The sequence below is a fragment of the Somniosus microcephalus genome, chromosome 17 (assembly GCF_052327205.1).
Source record: "Somniosus microcephalus isolate GS21.2 chromosome 17, FLI_Smic_1.0, whole genome shotgun sequence".
Classification (NCBI taxonomy): domain Eukaryota; kingdom Metazoa; phylum Chordata; class Chondrichthyes; order Squaliformes; family Somniosidae; genus Somniosus; species Somniosus microcephalus.
Genome location: NC_141003.1, coordinates 33,902,299 through 33,930,223, shown reverse-complemented (window position 1 = coordinate 33,930,223; position 27,925 = coordinate 33,902,299). Strand labels below are relative to the sequence as shown.

General features: G+C 47.0%; 1 protein-coding gene and 1 long non-coding RNA gene across 2 annotated transcripts in view; both read right to left on the bottom strand.

Annotated features, from left to right (window-relative positions):
* Positions 1-7,468, bottom strand: part of LOC147105628 (uncharacterized) — a 54,139-nt gene extending 46,671 nt beyond the window's left edge. The window contains exons 1-2 of the mRNA XM_086010928.1: positions 7,461-7,468; positions 5,767-5,811 (exon numbers count right to left, since the gene is read on the bottom strand). Coding sequence (XP_085867054.1) covers positions 5,767-5,811; positions 7,461-7,468 — 53 coding nt within the window. The remainder of the gene's footprint in view (positions 1-5,766; positions 5,812-7,460) is intronic.
* A 1,133-nt stretch (positions 7,469-8,601) lies between these two features.
* Positions 8,602-14,512, bottom strand: LOC147105627 (uncharacterized). Its single transcript, XR_015081538.1, has 3 exons — positions 14,422-14,512; positions 9,792-9,848; positions 8,602-9,560 (listed from the first exon to the last, which is right to left on the bottom strand). It is a non-coding gene; the product is annotated as an uncharacterized LOC147105627 (long non-coding RNA).
* Positions 14,513-27,925: the final 13,413 nt, after the last annotated feature.

The window sequence follows — 27,925 nt, the reverse complement described above, 5'->3', positions numbered from 1 at the left end:
CAGCCACGTGCTGTATATCCGTGGTGAATTCGGATATGTAGGTCAGTTGACGTTGCTGTCGGGATGACCACGGTTCGGCGGTCTTGGCCATGGCGAAGGTGAGCGGCTTATGGTCCACAAAAGCGGTGAAGAAACGTCATTCCAGGAGGAAGCGAAAATGGCGGAGGGCCAGAAAAAGGGCGAGCAACTCCCGGTCGAACGTGCTATATGCTCTCTCATTCCGCCATAGTTGATGGCTGAAGAATGCCAACGGCTGCCATGTCCCGTTCACCCACTGCTCTTGCATGGCGCTGATTGCGTAGTCTGATGCGTCGGTGGTGCGGGCGATGGTGGCTCCTGGCAGCGGGTGCGCCAGCATAGTCGCGTTGGCCAAGGCGCTTTTGGTGTCGGCGAACGCCCGGGCCATGTCATCCATCCAGTCTAGCGTATTCTTGCCAGTCTTGCCCTTGAGGGCCTCGTACAGGGGCTGCATGAGTAGTGCTGCCTTAGGCACGAAACGGTGGTAAAAGTTTACCATGCCTAGGAATTCCTGCAGGGCCTTAATGTTTTGCGGGCGTGGAAAGGATGTCACCGCCTCTACCTTCGCTTGTAAAGGAACCGCACCCTCTGAAGTGATGCGCTGCCCCAGGAAATCAATTTGGTGTAGGCCAAACTGACACTTGGCCGGGTTGATAATCAGGCCGTGTTGGCTGAGACGTCGAAAAAGGGTGCGTAGGTGACAGATATGCTCTTCTTTAGTGGGACTGGCAATGAGAATATTGTCCAGGTAGATGAAGAGGAACTTGAGGTCCCGCAGCATGGAGTCCATCAGGTGTTGGAAAGCCTGGGTGGCGTTCTTTAACCCAAACTGCATTTGTAAAAACTCGAAAAGGCCGAATGGGGTGATGACTGCGGTCTTCTGGACGTCTTGGAGATGAACTGGGACCTAGTGGTAGCCCCGGACGAGGTCGACTTTCGAGAAGACAGTGTTCCCTGCCAAATGGGCGGAGAAATCCTGGATGTGGGGGATCGGGTACCGATCAGGAGTGGTGGCGTCATTTAGGCGTTGATAGTCGCCGCCATCTGCCGCCAGGCTTCGGGACGATGTGGAGGGGTGAAGACCAGGGATTATTCGACCGGCGAATAATCCCTAACTGTTCCATGGTCGCGAACTCCGCTTTTGCGACCGTCAGCTTGTCAGGTTCCTGGCGCCGGGCCCACGCGTAGACCGGGGGGCCGTTGGTGGTGATGTGGTGTTCCACACCATGTTTCGTGGCCGTGGAGGAGAACGTGGATCTTGTCAGGTCGGGGAATTCGCCGAGCAGGCGAGCGAACTCATCCGGAGTCGGAAAAGCACAGGCAACGGTGCGCGACGTAGTGTTACTGCGGTAACAAGGGATAGAATGAAAAGTTGCCACGTTGATCAACTGCCGGTTCTGCACGTCGACCAGGAGGCTGTTGGCGCACAGGAAATCCGCGCTGAGAATGGGTTGCGAAACCTTAGCCGTAACAAACTCCCAGTGAAAACGTTGGCCCCCGAAACACACCTGCACTCACCGTCTGCCGAAGGTCCGAATTGCTCCGCCATTGGCCGCTTCAAGGGCGAGGCCGTGAATCCCGGTCTGCACATTGAGGGCGGACGCGGGTAAAATGCTGCACTGCGCTCCGGTGTCGCACAGAAAACGATGACCGGAGAGAGTATCGGTGATAAACAGCAACTTACCCACGTTGCCGATCGCCATCACGGCCGCGAGGCGCCCGTTAGACCCGTTCCTCGGTGGTCGTAGTTGTCATTGTTTTTTTGGGGGGAAAGCTGCAGGGAGGGCGGCAACGTCTCGCTTTCGCGCCGAACTGCGCGTGGTAGAAACACAGCCCAGCAGGCTGACGAGCTGGGGCGGCATCTGTGGGGGATGGGTGCCTCGTGGCGGTGCAGAAATGCTGAGTAGCCGCGAAAATTTTGTCCGCCTCTGCCGCGATTGCTGCGCAGTCCTCAACTTCGGATCTGGCCAGGGCAGCTTGCACCTGTTCCGGCAGCTGGCTGAGGAATAGTTCACGGAATAGAAAGCATTCCGGTTCTGAGCCAAGGAGTGTGAGCATTTGGCTCATTAACTCCGAAGGCTTGGAGTCCCCGAGCCCAGGCATAGCGAGCAATCGACGGGCGCGCTCCGATTTAGTGAACCCGAAAACTTGCAGCAACCGCGCCTTGAGGGTTTCATACTTGCGCTCCGTTGGAGGGTTCTCGAGGAGGCTGATGATCCGCGAGGCGGTAGAGGTGTCGAGTGTAGAGACCACATAGAGATATTTGGTCTGATCCGCAACGGTGCCCCTCAGGGCGAACTGGGCCTCGACCTGAATGAACCACGAGGTCGCTTGCTGCTCCCAGAACTGCAGTAGCTTCAGCGAAACAGCGTTGGCCTCCATGTTGTGTCCTTTTTGCAAAAAAAGTTCACAAAAAAACAGGGTCACCAATGTAGGAATTGACGAATTCCTAACTAATAACTGAGGTCAACTCAGGAGATCAATCAAACAGGTCTTTAATGTAAGACTAAACGAGTTCAAACAGTTTGTTGAGATCGATACAGAAGAACCACGAAAACAGGTCTTAACGAGATGGAGATTCCACGAGGACTGCTTGGGCAGTCACATAGTTTGCGACGTGACGTCATTGCGTTTACCCGCGTTTTCCCACGCTCATAAAGGGGCCACGCCCCGTACATACAAAACACTATATACAAAACAAAGTAATGTCTAACACCATGGTACAGGCTTAGGCTGCTGTTAGAACATCGTTAAAGAGAATTATATACAGTTGCCCAGAGTCATTCAGTGGCTCCGCCACAACAAAGTATTAATGCACTAATTGCTTTAAATAGATTTCACGTGACGATGAGAAAGAACTGCACTAACAAGACATGGTGGATTCAAAATCTGTTTTTGTGCCTGTCACTGTAGTTGGTGTTGGCACTACATAGCAGAGAAAATATTCCAAAGTATTAATTCACTGTTGGCTATAAATGGACCTCCGTACATTTTATTTAGGTGATTATCAGTAATTTGTCACAATCGAAAGAGCACTTTAAAAATGCCACTACAATTACAATGAGCAGATCAATAATTACTGCTCAATTATCAGTCAAACAGCTCCCTTCAAGAAATAAAATGGTTGTCGTTCAGAGCAAGGTTTTGCCCAAGTTGCCTGTGAAAGTAATTTACTTGATGAGCTATTACAACATAACTCCCATGTTGTCAGCAAACAAGTCATTGGGCAGGATTTTCATTGAGCCGTGGAGTCGGGCTTGGCGGCGTGCGGGGGAATAAAATCGCAAAAATTGGCGGCGGGACCACCCCACCCCCGCCGCCTGCCTGGTTCTTGACTCCAACCAACTTTAACTCAGGCGTGTCTGATGGTCCCGACTCCGTCCCACATCCAACAGGCGTGACTGGTCTTTAAGGCCCTTAATAACCACCAAATGGCCTCTATAATCCTATTTTAAAAGGCCCTTGCAAATTTAACCCTTTTCCTACATAAAACACGCCTGGTGGGAAACACGAATGTGAAACCTGGCGGGAGCACTATTGGATTGCTGACTATCAACTGCAGGTCAACCATTAAAGAGGAGATGATATCAGCCATCATTTGCAGGTGGCAGGACTTAGTGGTCTCAGGTCTGGGGCAACTTTTAGAAGGCTTAACCACACCTGTGGAAGGTTGGAGCCGCACACCAATCTCCAGTGTGACATCCTGGGAAACCCCTCTGGCCAGCTTCACTCAGCGCTTCCTCAACAGAGGCATATACCAGAAGCATGGGAGCCATTTATTTCCTTCCTATCTGGGCATTAGAGGAGCTCGAGCACCAGCAGTACTCAGCAGCCAGGGTCTCCAGAATCGTTGTGGTTTGCTATGCACTTCACAACATGGCACAGCGTCGTGGCTTGCAGATTCCTGAGAACCAAGTGGCTCCTCACATATCCTCCTCAGATGAGGAGGAGGAGGAGGAGGGCAAAAACGAACATCCTGCAGAGGACCATCAACCAGCGGCAGCATTACGCGAGAACATTGCTGCCCAGGATGCAAGGAATGCACTCATCCTGGCCAGATTTGCTTAGCCTAGTCAATCAAATACTTTTGCCTCGCAGCTTCTTACCAGAGCATTGACAATGGCCAAGAACCAAAGGATTCCTAGCACTCTGACCACCATACTGACAGTTGCAAGTATTCCTAAGGCCTCAGTGTGGAAGTCCCAATAGTGAAATGACAGACACCACAACTGCAACATTTGTCATGAGAATTTTTATGTACAATTACGACGTGATGGCATTTTTACACTAAATACAAAATTCCACCCAAGTGACTACCCTTGTGACTACTTGTGCTTTATCTTCCTCTTACGCGTGCTCCTACGTAGTGCTTCCCCTGTGGCTTCAGCAGATGTGGAGGCCCCTTGCTCACTTTCCTGCTGCTCCTGTCTCGACACCTTTGGCGGGCGTCCTCTGGGGTTGCGAGCCTTTAAGGGCTCGTCAACAGTCTGCTGCTCCTGCGGCTGTGCAGGGGTTGAGACGTCTATCTCACTTGGGTGTGGACTCCTGTGCGTATCTGACCGTGGGCTCTGCAGTGGCATGGAAGTATGAGCGCTTGGAGAGGTGCCCCCACTTCCTTGAGATATGCCACCAGCCTCCCTCTCATGGGTCAGGTGCCTGCAAGTGTCTGGAGAACACCTTGCTGCACATCAGGGGGGCCATGAGGACCCGTATCTGCAATGGCAGTCCTACTCAGAAGGACTTCCATGAAGGTCTGGTTTCTCAATTCAATAGATGCCCATCGCTCCTCAAGAGATGTCATTCTATTCTGAACAATGACCATGTTTTCTATACCCTGGCGACTGAGCTCCTCCATGGCCGTAGCCCTCCTCCCCTCTACCGTAGCCATCCTCTCCTGTATGGTAGCCAGCCTTACCACGGAGGTAGCAATCGTTTCCACGGAGGTAACCATCCTTTCCGTGGTGATGCGTCATTATCTTTTCTCAACAAGATCTACATTTTGCTTTCAAGTAAAAAATATATTTCAAAGAATACTGCATGATTTATTTTCCAAAGAACAAAGGGCAAAATTGTAAAATGACACTGAATACACTCCACTTCTCATCATTACTTCATCAATTTCTCCATATTGAGAATATTCCTTCTTTCTGATTTGAAGAAATCATTTCACGGTCATTCCAAACAGAAATTTGACATGAAAGCCACATCATTGTTCAAAATCAAGAAGACAGAAGCCTTTCGTTAAGGATTCTCCAAATTATATGCTTTCTAGCAAGTCATTTTGTTCTCAGAAGCAACAAATAGTACTGTAACCATCAATTGACCTGAAATCTATAATTTTTCATGGTAATATGTGGATTTAGGTTTCTACCATTATTGACAGCAATTTCCTAATTCTTAAAAATGCAAAAGTAAATTGCAAAGAACGTCCAAAACTTAAATGTCAGAATTTGGAGTCTAAATGTAAACAGTCTCTGCCATCCCTCCTGTTCACCATTGCTCAGTACATTTAGTGATTACACATGCTCATTTTAACAAGTAGAAAATGTTGCCATTGTTGCTCTCAACCATGCAAGAGCAACACATCAAAGAGAATCCGTTAAAATTAAAGTTACGGAATTATATTAATCTTTTCCTGAAGCTATAACGGATAATGCCAGTGATTTAGAATACCAGGCAGCATTCACGTCTCTAAATGCTAATCATTGCTCATTTCATACACTCTCAAAATGAATATGCATAAATTACCAATGGGGAAAGTCGAAGCCGATACACTTGTGCTCGCAGTTACTCCTATAGGGCACAGAAAAGGTTTCAAAAGATTACATCAAGCCTTCGCTATTTGCCATCACCTGAATTGTTTTTCATGAGAAAACAATGTCAATATAGAGGATGAAAGAAGCAACTTCAATACATAATAAACATACCAAAAGTGATATGGAGCAACTCAACCTGTACTGATTTATATACTTACGTATCCATGGACTGAACAGCAAAAGTACCTCAATGATACTCCAGCAACAACACACTTTATTGGTCAGCTTTGGCGGAGTAGATTTCAAGTGACAATGAGAAAACACGTTACTTACTAGTGATGGTAGTTTCAGGAGCTGTAGGTGTGCCCGTCACTGTAGTTGTTGTTGACCCTATGTAGCAGAGAAAATTTTACAAAGTATTAATTCACTGTTGGCTATAAATGGACTCCCATATATTTGATTTGTGTGATTATCAGTAGCTTGTCACAATCGAAAGAGCACTTTAAAAATGCCACTACAAACACAATCAGCAGATCAATAATTACTGCCCAATTATCAGTCAAACAACTCCCTTCAAGGTTGTCGTTCAGAGCCGGATTTTGCCCAAGTTGCCAGTGAAAGTAATTTACTTGTCGAGCTATTACAACATAACTCCCATATTGTCAGCAAACAAGTCATTATCTTTTCTCAACAAGATCTACATTTTGCTTTCAAGTCAAAAATATATTTCAAAGAATACTGCATGAGTTATTTTCCAGAGAACAAGGGGAAAATTGTAAAACGACAATGAATACACTCCACTTCTCATCATTACTTCATCAATTTCTCCATATTGAGAATATCCCTTCTTTCTGATTTGAAGAAATCATTTCACGGTCATTCCAAACAGAACTTTGACATGAAAGCCACATCATTGTTCAAAATCAAGAAGGCAGAAGACTTTGGTTAAGGATTCTCCAAATTATATGCTTTCTAGCAAGTCATTTTGTTCTCAGAAGCAACAAATAGTACTGTAACCATCAATTGACCTGAAATCTATAATTTTTCGTGGTAATATGTGGATTTAGGTTTCTACCATTATTGACAGCAATTTCCTAATTCTTAAAAATGCAAAAGTAAATTGCAAAGAACTTCCAAAACTTAAATGTCAGAATTTGGAGTCTAAATGTAAACAGTGTCTGCCAACCCTCCTGTTCACCATTGCTCAGTACATTTAGGGCAGTATTGATTACACATGCTCATTTTAACAAGTAGAAAATGTTGCCATTGTTGCTCTCAACAATGCAAGAGCAACACATCAAAAAGAATCCGTTAAAACTAAAGTTACGGAATTATATTAATCTTTTCCTAACGCTATAACGGATAATGCCAGTGATTTAGAATACCAGGCAGCATTCACGTCTCTTAATGCTATTCATTGCTAAGTTCATACACTCTCAAAATGAATATACATCAATTGCCAGTGGGGAAAGTCGAAGCCAATACACTTGTGCTCGCAGTTACTCCTATAGGGCACAGAAAAGGTTTCAAAGATTACATCAAGCCTTCGCTATTTGTCATCACCTAAATTGTTTTTCATGATAAACCAATGTCAGTATAGAGGATGAAAGAAGCAACTTCAATACATAATAAACATACCAAAAGTGATATGGAGCAACTCAACCTGTACTAATAATATATACTTACGTATCCATGGACTGAACAGCAAAAGTACCTCAATGATATTCCAGCAGCAACACGCTCCGCTTCTTCCTTGAACAGAAGCCTGACCAGTCCCCATCCACCACTACCCTCCTCCGCCTGGCTGAACCTGTTCTCACATTGAACAACTTCTCCTTTGACTCCACTCATTTCCTCCAAATCAAAAGTGTTGCTATGGGTACCCGCATGGGTCCTAGCCATGCCTGCCTTTTCGTGGGATATGTGGAACACTCTTTCTTCCAGTCCTACTCGGGTCCCTCCCTCACCTCTTTTTCCGGTACATTGATGACTGTATCGGTGCCGTTTCTTGCTCTCGCCCTGAACTAGACAATTTCATTTACTTTGCCTCCAATTTCCACCCTTCCCTCATCTTCACATGGTCCATCCCCGACTCTTCCCTTCCCTTCCTCGACTTCTCCGTCTCCATCTCTGTGGATAGGTTATTGACCAACATTCACTACAAGCCCACTGACTCCCACAGCTACCTGGACAACACTTCCTCCCACCCCGCCTCCAGTAAGGACTCTATTCCATTCTCCCAGTTTCTCCGTCTCCGCTGCATCTGCTCCGACGATGCCACCTTCCACACCAGTGCTTCCGACATGTCTTCCTTTTTCCTCAACCGAGGATTCCCCTCTACCGTGGTTGACACGGCCCTCGACCGTGTCCTTTCTATCTCCCGTACTTCTGCCCTCACCCCTGCCCCTCCCTCCCGGAACCACGATAGGGTTCCCCTTGTCTTCACCTTTCACCCCACCAGCCTCCACATTCAACGGATCATCCTGCGCCATTTCCGCCACCTCCAAAGTGATCCCACCACCAAACGCATCTTCCCCTCCCCTCCCCTTTCAGCATTCCATAGGGACCGCTCCCTCCGAGACACCCTAGTCCACCTCTATCACCCCCAGCACCCCTTCCCCTTCACCCGGCACCTTCCCGTGCAAGCGCAGGAGATGCAACACCTGCCCTTATACCTCCCCCTTCCCACTGTCCAGGGCCCCAAACACCCCTTCCAGGTGAAACAGCGATTTACTTGTACTTCTTGCAATCTAGTATACTGTATTCGCTGCTCACGATGTGGTCTCCTCTACATTGGGGAGACCAAATGCAGATTGGGTGACCTCTTTGCAGAGCACCTCCATTCAGTCCGTAAGGATGACCCCGAGCTTCCGGTCGCCTGTCATTTTAATTCACCGCCCCATTCCCACTCAGTCCTCACTGTACTCGGGCTCTTGCATTGTTCCACGGAAGCTCAGCATAAGCTCGAGGAACAGCACCTCATCTTCCGATTAGGCACTTTGCAGCCTTCTGGACTCAATATCGAGTTCAACAATTTCAGATCATAACCTCGGCCCCCATTACATTTTTACTTATTTTTTATCCACACCTTTGTTTTGGCCCTTTCCCCCCACTTTTTTTTCTCTCCCACATGGCAGCTGTCTCCCATTCTGCCAGCGCATTTCACACCTAATCTAGGAACGTCTTTTGTCTCTACTAGTCCTATCACCATCTCGACTCGTTTTGAATACCTCTTAATGACTCTTCACTTCTCTTTTGTTCTCTCCCAGCCTGGCCTTTGAATCTATTTCATTTCCTGTGCTTTTCCAGTCTCGACAAAGGGTTTCACCCGAAACGTTGACTCTATTTTCTCTCCACGGATGTTGCCTGGCCTGCTGAGTTTTTCCAGCATTTTCTGTTGTTACACACTTTATTGGTCAGCTTTGGCAGAGTGGATTTCAAGTGGCAATGAGAAAACACATTACTTACTTGTGATGGTAGTCTTCGCATCACCTAAATTGTTTTTCATGATAAACCAATGTCAGTATAGAGGATGAAAGAAGCAACTTCAATACATAATAAACATATCAAAAGTGATATGGAGCAACTCAACCTGTACTGATTTATATACTTACGTATCCATGGACTGAACAGCAAAAGTACCTCAATGATATTCCAGCAGCAGCACGCTTTATTGGTCAGCTTTGGCAGAGTAGATTTCAAGTGACAATGAGGAAACACATTACTTACTAGTGATGGTAGTTTCAGGAGCTTTAGGTGTGCCTGTCATTGTAGTTGCTGTTGACCCTATGTAGCAGGGAAAATTTTACAAAGTATGAAATCAGTAATTGCTGTAAATACATTTCACATGACGATGTGTAAAACTATACTCACCAATAATAGTAGTTTCAGAAGCTGTAGATGTGCCTGTCACTGTAGTTGGTGTTGGCCCTGTGTAGCAGAGAAAATTTTACAAAGTATGAATTCGGTAATTGCTGTAAATACATTTCACGTGACAATGTGTAAAACTATACTCACCAGTAATCGTAGTTTCAGAAGCTGTAGGTGTGCCTGTCACTGTAGTTGGTGTTGGCCCTATGGAGCAGAGAAAATATTACAAAGTATTAATGCACGAATTGCTTTAAATAGATTTCACGTGATGATGAAGAAGAACTGCACTAACAAGACATGGTTGATTCAGAAGCTGTTTTTGTGCCTGTCACTGTAGTTGGTGTTCGCACTACATAGCAGAGAAAATATTCCAAAGTATTAATTCACTGTTGGCTATAAATGGACTCCCATATATTTTATTTAGGTGATTATCAGTAATTTGTCACAATCGAAAGAGCACTTTAAAAATGCCACTACAAATACAATGAGCAGATCAATAATTACTGCCCAATTATCAGTCAAACAACTCCCTTCAAGGTTGTCGATCAGAGCAAGTGTTTGCCCAAGTTGCCTGTGAAAGTAATTTATTGTCTAGCTATTACAACATAACTCCCATGTTGTCAGCAAACAAGTCATTATCTTTTCTCAACAAGATCTACATTTTGCTTTCAAGTAAAAAATATATTTCAAAGAATACTGCATGATTTATTTTCCAAAGAAGAAAAGGGCAAAATTGTAAAACGACACTGAATACACTCCACTTCTCATCATTACTTCATCAATTTCTCCATATTGAGAATATTCCTTCTTTCTGATTTGAAGAAATCATTTCATGGTCATTCCAAACAGAAATTTGACATGAAAGCCACATCATTGTACAGAATCAAGAAAACAGAAGCCTTTGGTTAACGATTCTCCAAATTATATACTTTCTAGCAAGTCCTTTTGTTCTCAGAAGCACCAAATTGTACTGTAACCATCAATTGATCTGAAATCTATAATCTTTCATGGTAATAAGTGAATTTAGATTTCTACCATTATTGACAGCAATCTCCTAATTCTTCAAAGTGCATAAGTAAATTGCAAAGAACTTCCAAAACTTAAATGTCAGAAATGTCAGAACGACGTAGCTAAAAAAAGGGAAGAGGTCCTACAAGTAGAATTTCGGGAGTTAGGAGCCAAGCTAAAAAGTAGGACCTCGAAGGTAGTAATCTCTGGATTACTACCAGTGCCACGTGCTAGTAAGAGTACAGAGAACAGGATAGTTAGGCTAAATACGTGGCTTGAGCAGTGGTGTAAGAGGGAGGGTTTTAAATTTTTGAGGCATTGGAACCAGTTTTGTGGTAGGTGTGACCTATACAAAAGGGACGGTCTACACCTGTGCAGAGATGGAACTGATGTTCTCGGGGTAATTTTTGATAAAGCAGTTCGGGAGCATTTAAACTAGTATGGCAGGGGGCTAGAAACCTATGTAGTGAAATAGAGGAAAGTGAAAGGCAGACAGAAATAAATGATAAAAGGGTGAGGAACAAAAAACAAAGGGCCAAACTAATTCATAAAAAATGTGAGCATAAAAAAAGCCTGAGGGTTTTATACCTTAATGCGAGAAGCATCAGGAACAAGGTAGATGAATTAGCTGTGGAAATAGAGGTTAATAATTATGACCTAATTGGGATTACGGAAACATGGTTGCAGGGTGAGCAGGGCTGGGAGCTTAACATACAGGGGTATTCAGTATTTAGGAAGGATCGACAAAAAAGAAAGGGAGGAGGGGTAGCATTGCTAGTAAAAGAGGGGATAAATGCAATTGAAAGGAAGGATATTAACTCAGTTAATACAGAATCTATATGGGTGGAGCTAAGAAATAGCGAGGGGCGAAAAACATTAATAGGAGTGGTATATAGGCCTCCAAATAGTAAAATAGAGGTTAGGGAGGGCATCACGAGGGAAATTAGAGAAGCGTGCAATAAGAGCACAGCTGTCATCATAGGTGACTTTAACTTACATATAGATTGGACTAGCCTAATCAGTAAAAATAATGAGGAGGAGGAATTCCTTGAGTGTTTGAGGGATGGTTATCTGGATCAATATGTCGAGGAACCAACTCGGGAACAGGCTATATTGGACTGGGTACTGTGCAATGAGAAGGGACTAATCAGTAATCTTGTTGTACGGGGACCCTTGGGTCAGAGCGATCATAACATGATCGATTTCTCACTCGAAATGGAGAGCGAAGAAATTGACTCAGAGACTAAGGTCCTGAATTTAAACAAGGGGAATTATGATGCCATGAGACGGGAACTGAGTAGGTCTGATTGGACAACGTTCCTGGGAGGACTGGAGGTAGATAAACAATGGCAAACATTTAAAGATAGAATGACAAAATTGCAAAAATTGTTTATACCAATCTGGCATAAAAGGAAATCTAAAAAGGTGACTCAACCGTGGATAACAGGGGAAATTAGAGACAGCATAAAATCCAAAGATAGGGCGTATAAAATAGCCAAAAAAAGCGCCAGAGCGGAAGATTGGGAACAGTTTAAGATAGAGCAAAGGAGGGCAAAGGGCATAATCAAGAGGGGCAAAATAGCTTACGAAAACAAGCTGGCGGAAAATATAAAAACTAACTCCAAAAGCTTTTATAAGTATATCAAAAGGAAAAGACTGGTGAAAACCAAAGTTGGTCCATTGCAGTCAGATACGGGGGAATATATAATGGGAAATAAGGAAATGGCAGATCAACTAAATGCATACTTTGGGTCAGTCTTTACGAAGGAAGACACAAAAAACCTCCCTGGGATATCGGGAAAAATAGGGACATTGGCAAAGGAGGAACTGACGCAAATCAATATCTCTAAGGATATGGTGTTAAGGAAGCTAAAGGGATTGAAGGTGGACAAATCCCCAGGGCCTGATAACATGCATCCTAGGGTACTGAAGGAGGTGGCCCTAGAGATAGCGGATGCACTAAGGATGATTTTTCAGAATTCATTAGACTCGGGAACAGTGCCGATGGATTGGAGGGTAGCTAACGTTACCCCACTATTCAAAAAGGGGGGTAGGGAAAAAGCAGGTAATTACAGACCTGTAAGCCTTACATCAGTTGTGGGCAAAATGCTGGAGTCCATCATTAAGGATGAAATAGCGGAGCACTTAGCAAATGGGGACAGGATAGGACAGAGTCAACATGGATTTACAAAGGGTAAATCGTGCTTGACTAATCTATTGGAATTTTTTGAGGGAGTAACTGGTAGAATAGATGGGGGAGAGCCAGTAGATGTGGTGTACCTGGACTTCCAAAAGGCCTTCGATAAGGTCCCACATAAAAGATTAGCATGGAAAATTGAGGCTCATGGGATAAAGGGGAAAGTTTTGGCGTGGATAGGAAACTGGCTGTCAGATAGAAAACAGAGAGTTGGAATAAACGGCTCATTTTCTGAATGGCAGGCAGTAACAAGTGGGGTACCACAGGGATCTGTCCTGGGCCCCCAGCTGTTCACAATTTACATTAATGACCTGGATCAGGGAGTCGGATGCAGCATTTCCAAATTTGCAGACGACACTAAACTAGGAGGGGGGGTGGGCTCAGAGGAAGAGACCAGGAAGCTCCAGAGCGATTTGGACAGACTGGGCGATTGGGCGGATAAATGGCAGATGCACTATAATGTGGACAAGTGCGAAGTTATCCACCTTGGGTGCAGGAACGGGAGGGCAAATTATTATTTAAATGGCAATAGATTGGGAGAGGGGGAAGTACAGAGAGACCTGGGTGTTCTTGTACACCAGTCACTGAAGGCGAGCATGCAGGTGCAACAGGCGGTCAAGAAGGCAAACGGTATGCTGGCCTTCATAGCAAAAGGGTTAGAATACAGGAACAGGGATACCTTGCTGCAGCTGTACAGGGCACTGGTGAGACCACACCTCGAGTACTGTGTACAGTTTTGGTCGCCTCATCTGAGGAAGGATGTTCTTGCCATGGAGGGGGTGCAGCGGCGATTCACCAGGCTGATACCAGGAATGGCGGGAATGACCTATGAGGAGAGACTATGTAGTTTAGGGATGTACACACTGGAGTTTAGAAGATTGAGAGGGGACCTCATAGAAGTGTATAAAATTCTGACAGGTCTAGACAGACTGGATGCAGAAGGAATGTTTCCCTTGGCGGGTGAGAACAGAACTAGAGGACATAATTTAAGGATAAGGGCTAAACCATTTAGGACAGAGATGAGGGGGAATTTCTTCACTCAGAGAGTGGTGAACCTGTGGAACTCATTGCCACAGAGGGCAGTGTACGCCAGCTCATTAAATATATTTAAGAGGGAATTAGATATATTTCTACGGGCAAAAGGGGTTAAGGGTTACGGAGAGAAGGCGGGGACGGGATACTGAATTAAAGGATCAGCCATGATCTCATCGAATGGCGGAGCAGGCACGAAGGGCCGAATGGCCTACTCCTGCTCCTATCTTCTATGTATCTATGTAAATGTAAATAGTGTCTGCCAACCCTACTGTTCACCATTGCTCAGTACATTTAGGGCAGTATTGATTACACATGCTCATTTTAACAAATAGAAAATGTTGCCATTGTTGCTCTCAACCATGCAAGAGCAACACATCAAAAAGAATCCATTAAAATTAAAGTTACGGAATTATATTTATCTTTTCCTAAAGCTATAACTGATAATGCCAGTGATTTAGAATGCAGGCAGCATTCACGTCTCTTAATGCTATTCATTGCTAAGTTCATACACTCACAAAATGAATATGCATCAATTACCAGTGGGGAAAGTCGAAGCCGATACACTTGTGCTCGCAGTTACTCCTATAGGGCACAGAAAATGTTTCAAAAGATTACATCAAGCCTTCGCTATTTGTCATCACCTGAATTGTTTTTTATGAGAAACCAATGTCAGTATAGAGAATGAAAGAAGCAACTTCAATATGTTGGATTGCAAAAATAGGCCTGTGAATCAAAGCCTGAATCCTCTAGTCTTTAAATATATTAACCAAAGCTGTCGAGAGGGCTGTAGTACTAGAAACCATTCAAAGGATGTTTAGCTTCACGTATTAGGAAATATATATAAAATGAACATGTAGGGGTCGATTTTCCTGAAGCTGTCGGGAAGAAGGCGGGACTACAACTTTCGGGTTTTTGACCCGCCTACTTCGACATCCGGCCAATCCACGCGATTTTCACTTGATTGACCTTGTTGAGCCCACCCAGCGGGCTCAGCGGGCCAATTAAGGGCCACCCGGCAACAGGTGACGTCACAGACTGAAATTTCATCTGTCCAGAATTCCTGACAGATGAAATATCAGTGTTTCACAGCTGTTTGAAGCTGTGAAACACTGACAGTCCGAGTTCTAACAAGAGTCCTTCTGCACAGACTCAGTTAGAACTCTCAGCAGCACTCAAAGCTGAAGGCTGTCGCTTTTCACAGATCGCAGCCGTTCAGCTTTCAGTTCCGGCTGAGTGATGGGCTCCCGACGGCTACAGGAAGAAAGGCTGTTAAGGTAAGTACAGGTAAGTAATAGTTCTTTACACACTTTAGACACACCAAACACACTTACCTTTGCACTCATGCACCCATCACTCACCTGAGCACCGACATCGCGACCCCTCCGACTCCTTCAACCCGACGGCTCAACTGCTCTAACCTGGCGTGGTTGGGAGTCGTCGGGAATCCCACACGAAACCCCTCAAAATAGGGATTAGGCTAAAAACTGCCTGTTAACTACCTGTTAACAGGCAGTTAATTGGTACTAATCCCTTCCTGCCTGGTTTCGGCGGGTCCCAGTGCGGGGCGGGTACCCGCCGCCCCTGAAACTTGCGTGGGGCGGGGTTTTGGGCCGGATGGTGTCGGGACCCCCAAATTTGGGATTCCCCCCCCCCCCACACGCCTGAAACCCCGCCTGACGGCTCCCCGAAAATCTAGCCCTTAGTCTCTGTCTTTGTTGTTATCAGTGTTACAGAAGCAGTGTTTAATGCAGCTGGCCTTCTGAGAGATAAGGGGAACTGAACTTCACAGGGAGTCGGCCATTTCTATCTCTGCCTCAAACACCTTATCTTCCTTTGTAATGTCTGCTCGCAACCAAAAGCGGACATTGTTTATCATCTCAAGAATTAAACGACCTTGCTCACAGAAGCTAGAAACCAGATGTTATGCTGTATGTCAGAACACTTCAGGGTGGCTCCCGACATTGAGTGACTAATCACACCAACCAATAAGGGAGTGACGGTAGTGATGCTATTTGTATGTGTACGCCTACTTTTGCAACTTAATGGGCATTACCTATCGAAAGGTATATCAAGGCTTGTAGATTGTATTTCGTTGAGAGGAAAGGTTCGATTCTGGGGAAATCAGCCTCTTTCCCTTGTGCACAAGCTTTCTAGTTATTTACTAATAAAACCTTTACTTTGTCAGCAGTTCCGTCTCCGTGTGGTTTTGCTCCAAAAATTCGAATCTAACAGTTGGTGTCAGAAGTGGGATACTGGGTGTGCAGGGAGCAGGTAGGACGTAAGGTCCATGGGGCTGTGAGGGGAACCCGACTGAGAAACTAGAGGCAGGGATTGGCCCTGTAACTCTGCAGCAGGGGTTGACCTGAATAAGGGCCCCTGGTAAACGCCCTCGAGACGAGTCGCGCTCGCTGCAGACCTCACCTGCCGCAGTATTAAGTTATCCACATAGTTAAATTACTCCTCACGGAGACCACGGATTGACGGAATTGACTAGACCTGCATGTGTATTTCTGATTTAGAGTATAAGGTGTTATGTTTGTGCCGTTTAAAGTATAAGATTAAAATGAAGTAAGATAGAGCATAAGGATATATGTAATAATTAGACATGAGCGACGAGGGAAGACCTCTTTCATCGGACGCCCCGGCTATGGCCACCAGTGTCACTGTTGTAAAACCGGGTCCAAGAAGGCAAATTTAAAATACCAAAGTGAAATGATTAAGAATGGGTGGAAAGAAACAAGTCCGTTAGTTGATCAAATTGTTAAGGCCATGGAAGCCCAACAAAACAAGACCCCACAACCTACGTGGCACCCCCCACCCCCCGAATATAACCATATCTGCCCTTCAGCACCGCCTCAATCTGGGGCCGGGAAATCCAAACCCATGGCTGGCCCCCGTCCGGATGAATCCGGGAGTTAATGCCAACAATGGAGAAATAGGTGGTAGAGTCCCAGCCTTTCACGCCCCAAGAATGATCTAGCGTTGTCCTTCTCCCAAGAGGGTTCAAGCACTTTCACAAATGCCACGACCTGTCACTGTTTCTGGCCTACGGAGCATGATGGGGATTGTTCAACTACTGCCGCACGTACGTAGCCGACTTCACTGAATTGGCAAGTCTCTTAAATAACCTCCTAAAGGGAGAGCCCCCGGGAGAGGCAAGACTGGATTGGACACCTAAGGCAGTCAAAGCCTTTGATATGGTCAAAATCACTTTGACCAATGCACCTACCCTGGGTCTGCCAGACCCTGCAAAACCCTTCCACCTGTGGAACTGGGTGGGCAATCGGGCATATAGTGCGGTGGTTGGACAATAGGGCCCATGGTAGGCCCCGGTAAGGTAATTCTCCACACCCGCCACAGCCTAGTTAAACTCCTCACGGGCCCAACTAAAGCTCTTAAATTAGCAGAAGGAACAACTGTGAACATATATACTGTACTGACAGCCAGTATGCCTACTCCGTTGTCCACGATTATGCCCGCCTTTGGCAATGACGGGGTTATTTGACTACTTTAGGCCACTCAATTAAACACGCTTCCGCGATTGCTGAACTAATTCGGGCCGCGGATTGCCCCACCTTGGGGGCTGTAATCAAGGTTCGCGCCCACCAAACCGGAGAGTCCCCGGAAATCCAAGGTAACCGAGCGGCTGATTTGGCTGCTAGACAGGCTGCTTTGGCTCTCCCTGTGACAGGCCTTAGTCCTGCAGAAATAATACACCAAGAAGAGGCGTCCCAAACCAATGACGTGACAAAGGATGCACTCCTGACCGCATATCTCTCCGAGTCCCCCGAATGTATGCTTTTGGGTGCAAGAGGGAGCACACCAAGACCCTGGTGGGTTTTGGCATCATGAGGCACAGTACGTGGTCCCTTCGTCGTTCAGACGAACCCTGATACAATCGTATCATGAACCGGCACATCTGGGAGGGTATAAACTATACTACCTCATAGCAGACACCTGGTGGTGGCCCAGCATGGCCAGAGAAATCCACAAGTATGGGTGCCTATGTCTGCCTTGCCTCCAAACGGGAATCGGGGGTCACGTAAGGGTACGTATGGGACACGCCCGACGGCCCAGGGCACCGTGGACACACTTACAAATGGATTTTGCAGGACCTCTCCCTCCCAGTGGCGGGTACAATCATGTCTTTGTAATCATAGACCTTTTCACCCGTTGGGTCGAGGCCTTCCCCACCAGAACGAATACATCTGAAGCGGCCGCAAAAATGAACTGTACTCTAAAACAGTCCATCACTAAGGCTATTTCACAGACCCGGGAGGGGATGGCACTCCGTCCTCCCCGCAATGGTGTTACCCCAAGACGCACCCCTGCAAGGTACAGGGGACACCTCTCAATCTCCTGACGTACCTACGTGTGCTTAGTGAGACCAATCAGGCCAATCACTTTCGAGTTCAACACCTCCAAGAGGCACGGGATGCCAAAAAGTTGGAAGGGGTTTGGAAAACACCCCCTTGTGTGGGACAATGGTTCAGCAACTGGTCCGAGGTGTTTTTGAGCCACAGGGGGATGGACCCTTCCAGATCCTCCTGAGTACAGGTACCTCAGTTTGCTTGAAGGAAAAATTTGATGTAAGGTGGAGACACTGGAGCCAGATTAAGCCCGTGGTGATGCCTGGGGAAGAAATTTCCCCTAACCCTCAGGACCCCTAGGGCTGAGGATAAAAAAAAACTGCCGAGTGTGTGTTCATTCATCTTCAGTGTACTGTCTCTTTAAAAGCCTGTGCTTCCCTCTTCAAGGTCGCAGGCTGCGCGCTTTCTCTCTCTCTCTCTCTCTCGAGGTTGTGACTGCTGCTTGAAGTTGTGATTGAAGTTGCATGGAGTGTGTGTGTGTGTCAACTAATGTGCGATGAATTACGAAATGAGAATGACCCTATGGTTAAGAATAATGCAAGTTAACTTTCTTTCCTTCCTAATATTAGGTTAGGACCAAGTTCGGAGGATTAAGTCAATTCTTTGGGTTGTTATTTACCTCTCTTCCTTACATATTGACCTTTCAACAGCTCAGTTTTTTAATTTAACCAGTGATCCTGCTCACCCTGACTGTTATACGACCCTGACCTGTCCCAGGACATACCTCTGACTTTTGAGTTCTGATTATCTCCCCTTTGTGGTTGCTGTGGTGAAGTCTTCCAAAGCAGTTTGATTTGATTTGTTTAAATGTTAAAAACTAATCTTTCTCCAGTTATATTCAATGTTTTTACAGTATTTTGGAAAGACATCTGAAGAAAGGACAATAAGAAAATATGACGTAATTTACTGTTTTCTGCAAGAATGTGCTATTTTGTTTTGTTTGTCTGTTCATAGTTTTACAAAAGATAAGCTTCTGCCATAAAGTTACAGTTGCCAATGCGCTTGGAAGAAAATTAATTTGAATGTTTACAAGATCTGGATTAAATTGGAGTTATGAGGTTAATTAACCTATTAAAACCAGACTTTCATTGTGGCCACGGTGAAATTCTGGTTGGTGTAAATTTGTGTAGACCGCACTGAATAAAATAACTCCGCTCCGCGAGAACATCCGATAGTTGCAGAGTCCCTTACAAAGACTTACTTAGCTTGTGAACTTTGCTCAATCTCGTCTTCCTTCACTGTCCGTATTACCTCTGTATTCATGTTTAGTTAAAGTGTGAAAACACAACTGTCTTTCGATCGGGAAAGTTTTTTTTTGATTTACGTGAATTGACGCAATTGCGTGCATTTGATAATGTTTTGCTCCACCTCCTCAAAGCCTGCAAAGGAGTTAACTCTTTCCACTGAGAGCTGTTTAAGTTTACCGAGCAACAACTTTACTATGAAGTTTAAATGTATTGGACATTATTAAATTTAAGTTTCTCAATTTTAAGTTAATATTTCCCCACAGTGACAGAAGGAATTTATGATTTGATGAATTAACCCCTTGGGCTCTAAGCAGAGTCACAATGGATTTGCCTCTTTCTTTTGTTATATGGAAGCTACCTTGTAAACTAATTGCAGCACTTCTGTCTCTAATGTTAAAACACTGTGTAAGCCACCAAGCCTGAGAATTACTTGTTTCTGAAATTGGAAATGGAGGATAAATTGAGAGAAATGAATTTGAACATTGACAAAATCTGCCGGTACAATAATACTGCTGTTTGAATTTTGGGATAATTTTGTATTAACAAAATGGAATCAGGCACTATATATTGGGTTACTTTTGGGAAAATAAAAGATCCTCTAAAAAAAAAATGATAAATAAAAAAGTATTAATAACTTGGATCAAGTGAAAACGTTTGATCTATGTTTTCAATGTTAAATGTTGTACTGGACAGTAAAGTTTCTCCAAGACTCATGAATGAGGTATGAATGGCAATTAAAGGAAAGTGATTGCGGGTTTAAATTAAAACAGGAGAATTACACTACTGAATGGGAATTCTCAAAATTTCCTAGTGAAAGTCAGGAAAGTGTAGTTAAAAATAGTAAATTGATAGCTTTCTCTTGGAGACATTTGTGTCCCTGCCTTTAATGAACTTTTAAGAAAACTGAATTTGATAGTCTGGCCACTACCCAAGACATCGGGACCATGCAGAGGAAGATGAGCAAAGATCTCCAGACGACTGCAATCTTTTGATAAGATACCTGAAAGCCCGAGAAAGGCTTGTATCGGATGGCACATGTGGCACGATATTGAGATATCGGTATGAGTGTGCGAATGTGATTCTTCACGTATGAGGTAAATTACCATCCGGGAATGTATGGTGAATCTGCACTGAAGAACGGGTCTCAGACATGCTCAGTTACTTGACAACAGCAAGACATGAAATAGTTAATGTGGCTCAGGCGAGTGAGACAACTTTTAAAGCATTGACACATACTCCATCGAGAAACAATCTAATTAATGAAACTATCAGAATAGAGTTAAACACACTGGTACCTGTTAGATGGATTGAAATTGAAGTTGAAGTGGAGAGTTACATGGAATTTGGATTGGGAGAATTGAGGGCTAAAGAGAAATCATATTTAGTAAGAATTATCCACAAGATGGATAAGAGTAAAAGAGAGATCTGGAGAATCTTTTAAGCCCATGATTTGTTTATTAGATGTTAAACTGTAATGTCACTTGAAATGATTGTAAGTCTGAATTTAACTGTGACTGTAATAATTGTGTTTTGTAGGTAACAGAGCGTGAGAAAAACCAGTATGAATCCAGTATGAGGTGATCAACCAACACGTTTTTAAGTGTGAGCTACACAATTGTGTGACACAATTCGGATATTCGGATACGACACTCCCCTGTTGTTTGAGGGTTTCAGTGAGCTCATGATGCGACTGAACTCCTCCCTAAAGCATTTTTATGTTTTGGGGTAAGACAACTCGAGAATGGATATTGAAATTGACAGCATAGAGGACAACACACACTGGTGAGATTTTGAGCTTAATACATCAGCACACCCTTACGTTCGTATTATTTCACACGTTCTGGTAGTTCTTCAGATTATAATGATAGTGTATTTGATATATGTATACACTATGTAGTAAGACTTTGATACATAAGCCAATTGTATACTCATGCCTATGACTAACCAGCACCAACAAGTTAATTGAGCACACCGAAAGAGAAGATCTGAAGCAACGTAGAGGAAACCCCAGGTGGGGTAACATCAGGATAGATATAAGAAACAGAGGATACCCCAGGCGGGGCAGAATCGAAACACCCATGGATCAGACTGATTTCACACATATTAGTCGTGGTGCAGTTAACACTGGTTTTGAGTTTGCTATGTATGGCATGTAAGAAATGTAAATGGGCTAAAATGAAACACTTTGCGAAACAAGTGGTTAAGACAGTTAGTGCATGCACTGCTCCTCCTACATGCGTTTCGGACGACTTTGGTCGTTTGCAGGAGAGATCAAGCGTATGAATGTTGAGATAGTAGTATAATGAATCGGGAAACACTTTAGTTTAAATTTAAATTAACCATACTCATCTGATGTATACCTGGTGGCCACCGCGACAGGATTCACACCAGGACCTATGCAACAGATGGGTAGTCTTCCTGGAGTAAGCAGAGGTCTAGGGGGGAGGTGTATAACAAAGTAGGTCCGGTAACCGGAAGAAACCTCAATCATTTGTGCTCTTGGTTTCCCAGCATGTTATATCAGCTGCTCGTAGGTATGCACACTTTCCAACCCGCCTCAAGGTTCCCTTTCGGGGGGTTGGAGGGGGGGACTGTTGGATTGCAAAAATAGGCCTGTGAATCAAAGCCTGAATCCTCTAGTCTTTAAATATATTAACCAAAGCTGTAGAGAGGGCTGTAGTACTAGAAACCATTCAAAGGATGTTTAGCTTCACGTATTAGGAAATATATATATAAAATGAACATGTAGCATTTAGGTAGCTGCGAAGTATGATGGGATACTTCACCATCATATTAACCCTCTTAACCAAGTACTGTAGAAATAACATATTTACTAGACTCTTAGGCCTAGAAATTCAGTGGGCTGCGCCACCAGTTTGCGCCCAAAGAGGGCACTCAGTGGCTTTAGCGCCACTGGCCACACCTCCCGCGATATTTAGCGGGGCGCTAATGGCGGCGTTAGCCTGTAGCGCTGCGCCGCCACCGATGACGTCATCGGTGTGCGCAGCGCCCCGCTCCCGCCCCGATGACCATATTTGGTCGCGCCCGCCTCTAACACCGGTCGCAAATCGCGACCGGTTCACAGGGCCTACCTGTGGCAGTAGTGGCGCTAGTTAAGGTGGAGGTGCGGGGCGGCCGCTTTTTCGGCGGCCGCCTGCCAACACCTCCGTCCCCGGCCTCCTAACCCCCACCCCCCGCGGCATTGCCGGCTGTTTCCCGAGAGCCCGGCACTTCTCCTTGGTGCCAGGCTCATTTGCCGGCACTCGTGAGCGGGGATCACGCTGTTGCAGGCAGCTCCCCCTTAACAGTGGGAGGAAGGCCTGCAGTACCGCAGCGTGCCGTGCTGCAGCATGTGGCGCTGCGGCCCTTAGCGCACCGATATTCAGGGTGAGCGCCCCAAGTGGGGCGCGGGGAGCCTCGAGTAGCGGCCCGCTTCCGTTTGGGGCGCAGAAACTGAATATCGGGATGGCGCAAGTGGCTCCGCTCGCAGCGGTAATTCCAGCGCCCAGGCGAGCTTGGCGCCCCAAACGGCGCCCAACTGAATTTTTAGCCCTTAGTCTCTGTCTTTGTTGTTATCAGTGTTACAGAAGCAGTGTTTAATGCAGCTGGCCTTCTGAGAGATAAGGGGAACTGAGCTTCACAGGGAGTCGGCCATTTCTATCTCTGCCTCAAACACCTTATCTTCCTTTGTAATGTCTGCTCGCAACCAAAAGCGGACATTGTTTATCATCTCAAGAATTAAGCGACCTTGCTCACAGAAGCTAGAAACTAGGGCCTAGAAATTCGGTTGGTAGCGCCAGCGATTAGCGCCTAAAGAGCCCGAGAATTGGGGCGTTACCCAATTTCCGGACGGGCGCAGTGAATCTAGCGCCACCTGCCATATTGAGTAGCCTTTTAGCGCCGGCGCTAACTCTTTGCGCGCGCCCGCGGGCGCAGGCAGATCATGACGTCATTTCAGTGTGCAATGCCTTTTTGGCGCCCCGGACCGGATATTCAGTTGCGCCCGCAACCTTTCCGCCTGGCGCTATTAGTGACAGTTGGATGGAATGTTCCCAGGTCCTTCTCACACTCGGGGGGCGCTATTTAAAGGGGACAGCACTAGTATAAAAGCTGCAGCCATTTGGCCTGGCCATTCTGATCATTGCTGGAGAGAGTTGCTGACCTTCAGTGGGACAGTAATCTTCTCATTGAGCCATCGGAGACTTGGGACCTTCAGCCCTGTCCGGAACAGTTGGAACGTTACAGATTACTGCGTCTTGCTCGTCCGGCATAACAATGGGAGCTGCTTTGGAGGGGAACGTCCTCATGGCTGAACATTTGGCAAGGGCACAGAGACGGCGGGAGAGAGGGCCGGGATTGGCCAGAAGGAGGAGGGGCAATGGACGTCGCCCAATCCGACGAAACGCTGCCAGGGTTTTCAGGCAGCAGGTGTCATACCTTACCATGTCGGAGGAGCAGTGTCTGCGAAGGCTCAGATTCGGTAAGGATGTTGTGACTGAGCTGTGCCACCTGCTTGCTGAAGATCTGCAGCCGCATATACGGCGCAGGACCTCTCTGTCGGTGGCCGTCAAAGTCACTGTTGCCCTCAACTTTTTTGCCAGCGGATCCTTTCAGGCAGCCACTGGGGACATAGCTAATATATCACAATTTGCAGTGCATTGCTGCATCCGGCAAGTGACAGCTGCCCTCTATAGAAGGAGGCATGAATTAATCACCTTCCCTGTGACCCTGGAGAAGCAGGGGGAGCGCATGCAGGGCTTCGCTGCTATTGCGGACTTCCCCATGGTGCAGGGGGCCATTGATTGCACACACATGGCTTTGCGGGTGCCATTACAGAATCCCGAGGAGTTCCGCAACCGCAAGGGCTTCCACTCCCTCAATGTCCAGCTGGTCTGTGACCACCGGCAGATGATCATGGCAGTCAACGCACAATTCCTGCGGCAGACCTCAGTGGCTGACCTTTTTGAGGCCCCGGCTCACCCACGAGGCTGGCTTCTTGGCGACAAGGGCTATCCTCTCTGCCCATGGCTCATGACCCCGCTCCGTTTGCCCAGCGCCCCGGCAGAAGAGCTTTACAACAGCAGCCATCAGGCGACCAGGAACATTGTGGAGCACACAATTGGTGTGCTCAAGCAGCGTTTCCGTTGTCTAGACCATTCGGGGGGAGCCCTACAGTACTCGCCGGAGCAAGTGGTGCGCATCGTCGTTGTCTGCTGCATGCTCCACAACCTGGCCATTCGATGTACCCAGCCAATGCCAGCCGACCCTCAAGGTCCAGCAGAGCAGGCGGACGAGGAGGAGGAGGAGGAGGAAGAGCAGGCGGACGAGGAGGAGGAGGAGGAGGAGCATGCAGATGAGGAGGAGGAGGAGGAAGAGGAAGATGGGAGGGCTCCTGAAACTGGAAGGGCCGTCCGTCAGAGGCTCATAAGGACTCGGTTCTAGGCCCCTCTGATGGAATGCTGGGTGTCATTGGATCCGCGCCCTTCGGTTCGCACAAAGCCTATGAAGACCACCATGATTGTAAAGAGTCAGGAGCTCCATTGTAAATTTAAAAAATTCTTTATTTTCCAAAAAGTGCTTCCTTCCAGCATAACAACGTCATGTCAACAGAAGCCATAACCAACTAACTAACTAACTAACAGATAACTCTCTGGCAAAGCCGCGAGACTAACCAAAACATGACAAACAATCACAGCAGGTGTGGACGTCCTTGAATTCGAAAAAAGAGACGTCTCAGCACCTCCCTCCACTGTTGACCCCTTGATGGAAACCGACTTCTCTTTCGAGGTCGGCCCCTTCCCTCCCTGCAGCTCCTCCGTAATTGCACCCCAGTGGCTGCGTCAAGGCTGGGGGACGCCTGCTGAGTGTCTGGAAGCGCAGAAGCCCCTGAGGGACGTCCTGGACGACCTCTGGGCTTGGAGGGCGCAGAAGCTGGCTGCTTCAGCTGGCCATGGCTGGAAGCAGTGTGCCCTGCAGGTGGTGGCAGCTGCACTGCAGACATTCCAGTGGTGGCATGAGCAATGCTCACATGCCGAGAGAGGACACCTGCACCATCGTCGGACGACACACTGGCTTTCTGACGGGGCCGCTTCGGATCATCCGCCACAATCGACTGCTCCACAGATTCATGGCCTCCTGTGGTGCTGGAAGGGCCCGGGGTGATCCTGGCTGATGCAGATAGGGTGGCAGCAGTGAGAGTTCACGTTGCCTCAATCTGGGTGTGGACGAGGCCAGCAAGTGACTGCGTGGCAGCAATGAGGACCTGTGTGGCAGGTGCCAGTGCTTTGGAGAAGCCCTGGACAGTTCTTTCCATTGCTTCGGACAAGGCTGGAGTAGTCCGTTCCACTGCCTCGGACAAGCCCTGGACAGACCTTTCCAGGGATTGTCCGAAGCTCTGGACAGTCCTTTCCATAGCGGCCTCGAAGCCCTGGACAGTCCTCTCCATTGCTGCCCCGAAGCCCTGGACAGTCCTCTCCATTGCTGCCCCAAAGTCCAGCACACTCTTTGCCAGTGTGTCGATCAAATGAGGCATCCTCCCCACTGCAGCCATAAGCTCAGTGTGCCTGAGCCGGGCCTAGGTGCTCATTTTGGCAAGGCTACGCACCTCCTCTGCACTCTGTGCAGCAGTCATCGTGCCCTGCCTTGCCCTCCAGGGAGCCGCGGGTCCCCGAACTTCCCTACCCCCCTCGCGTTGCTGCAGGCTGCTGGTTCCGGCAACTGGCTCCGCATCAGAGCCCCCCGCCACTCCCCTCCAGGGAACTACTATCCCCAGTCTCCAGATGTGTAGGCTCCCCTGAGGCTGGAACAGATGGTCCGGCTTCCTCCTGATCGTCGCCTCCTGAGGCATTGGCACTGGCAGCTTGAGAGCCCGGCTCCCGAGCTGGTGATGCAGCATCTGAAAGCAGGGAGGTGGAAGAGTGGCTTTAGCAAAAGGACAGCTTGGCAGCAAGGGATGCAAGATTGCGGCAAGGCTATGACATGGGTACACAGTGAGAAAGCATGCTGGCGGGGGGAACAAGTGGAAGGAGACAGCTGTAAAAGGTGAGAACCTTACCATCACTGTCGACAATGAGGTCGGCAGCTGCAGTGGTTACAGGACCACTCAGACGTCCTCCAAGAATCTGGTGGACTCTCTCCTCGAGATCCGTGAGAGTGACCACTTGAGGAGGACCTCCACCGGTGCGAAGCTGGTCTTTGCGAATCCTCGCCAGCTTGGACTGCAGGGGAAAGGAGGGGAAGTGATGTTACATGATGCCCTGAGTGATCATCTCATGCCCCCCATGGTGGACGAGCCCTTACATGATGCCTTGAGTCAAATGTGCATGTGTGTGCCCAGAAAGGGCCATGGGTGCTTGCTGGCAGATGGCCAATGGGGCACAGCCCATCCTGTAGCCATAAAGTCAGGTGCAAATGAAGGGATGCAGAAGTTTGCAGAAACAACACCCACCCTCACGACCCGAGTGAGGTCGTTGAATTTCTTTCTGCATTGGACAGTGCTCCTGGTCACGATGCTGCTGGAGTTGACCCTCTGGCATACATCCCTCCAAGCTCGTCGGTAGTCCTTATGATTCGGCCTCCTGCCATTGTCTGGGTAGAGAACATGTCGCCGGCGCTCCACTGCGGCCACCAATTCCTCCAGAGCCTCATTGGTGAAGCGCTCTGGTCTCTGTCTCACCTTCTCCATCTGGTCCACGTTTTTAGCACCAGAGAATGGCCTGCGCCGATTCTGAGGCCTACAAGGCGCAGAGTGCAGATGCTGAAGCTGACTGACCCACCACTTTAAGAGCTGGCAGGCGCGTGGAAGTCTCGTGGTCATCGGTAATTGAGAGCACCTGCGCTGCGCCCGTCCGCCGCGATATTGGGTTGCCCCGGAAGTTTAGCGCCTTAGGAGCCCTGTGTAACGCCTGAACTCGCGCCTGAATCACCTTTGGGGTGCTGCAACCCAATATCGCGCGAGGTGGCGATAAGTTGTGTCTGGCTATAAACTTTGCGCAGTGCCAATTCTAACACCCCAAGCGATGCTATACCCAATTTCTAGGCCTAGATGTTATGCTGTATGTCAGAACACATCAGGGCGGCTCCTGACATTGAGTGACTAATCACGCCAACCAATAAGGGAGTGACGGTAGTGACGCTGTTTGTATGTGTACGCCTACTTTTGCAACTTAATGGGCGTTACCTATCAAAAGGTATATCAAGGCTTGTAGATTGTATTTCATGGAGACGAAAGGTTCGATTCTGGGGAAATCAGCCTCTCTCCCTTGTGCACAAGCTTTCTAGTTATTTACTAATAAAACCTTTACTTTGTCAGCAGTTCCGTCTCCGTGAGGTTTTGCTCCAAAAATTCAAATCTAACAATACATAATAAACATAACAAAAGTGATATGGAGCAACTCAACTGGTAATGATTTGTATACTTACGTA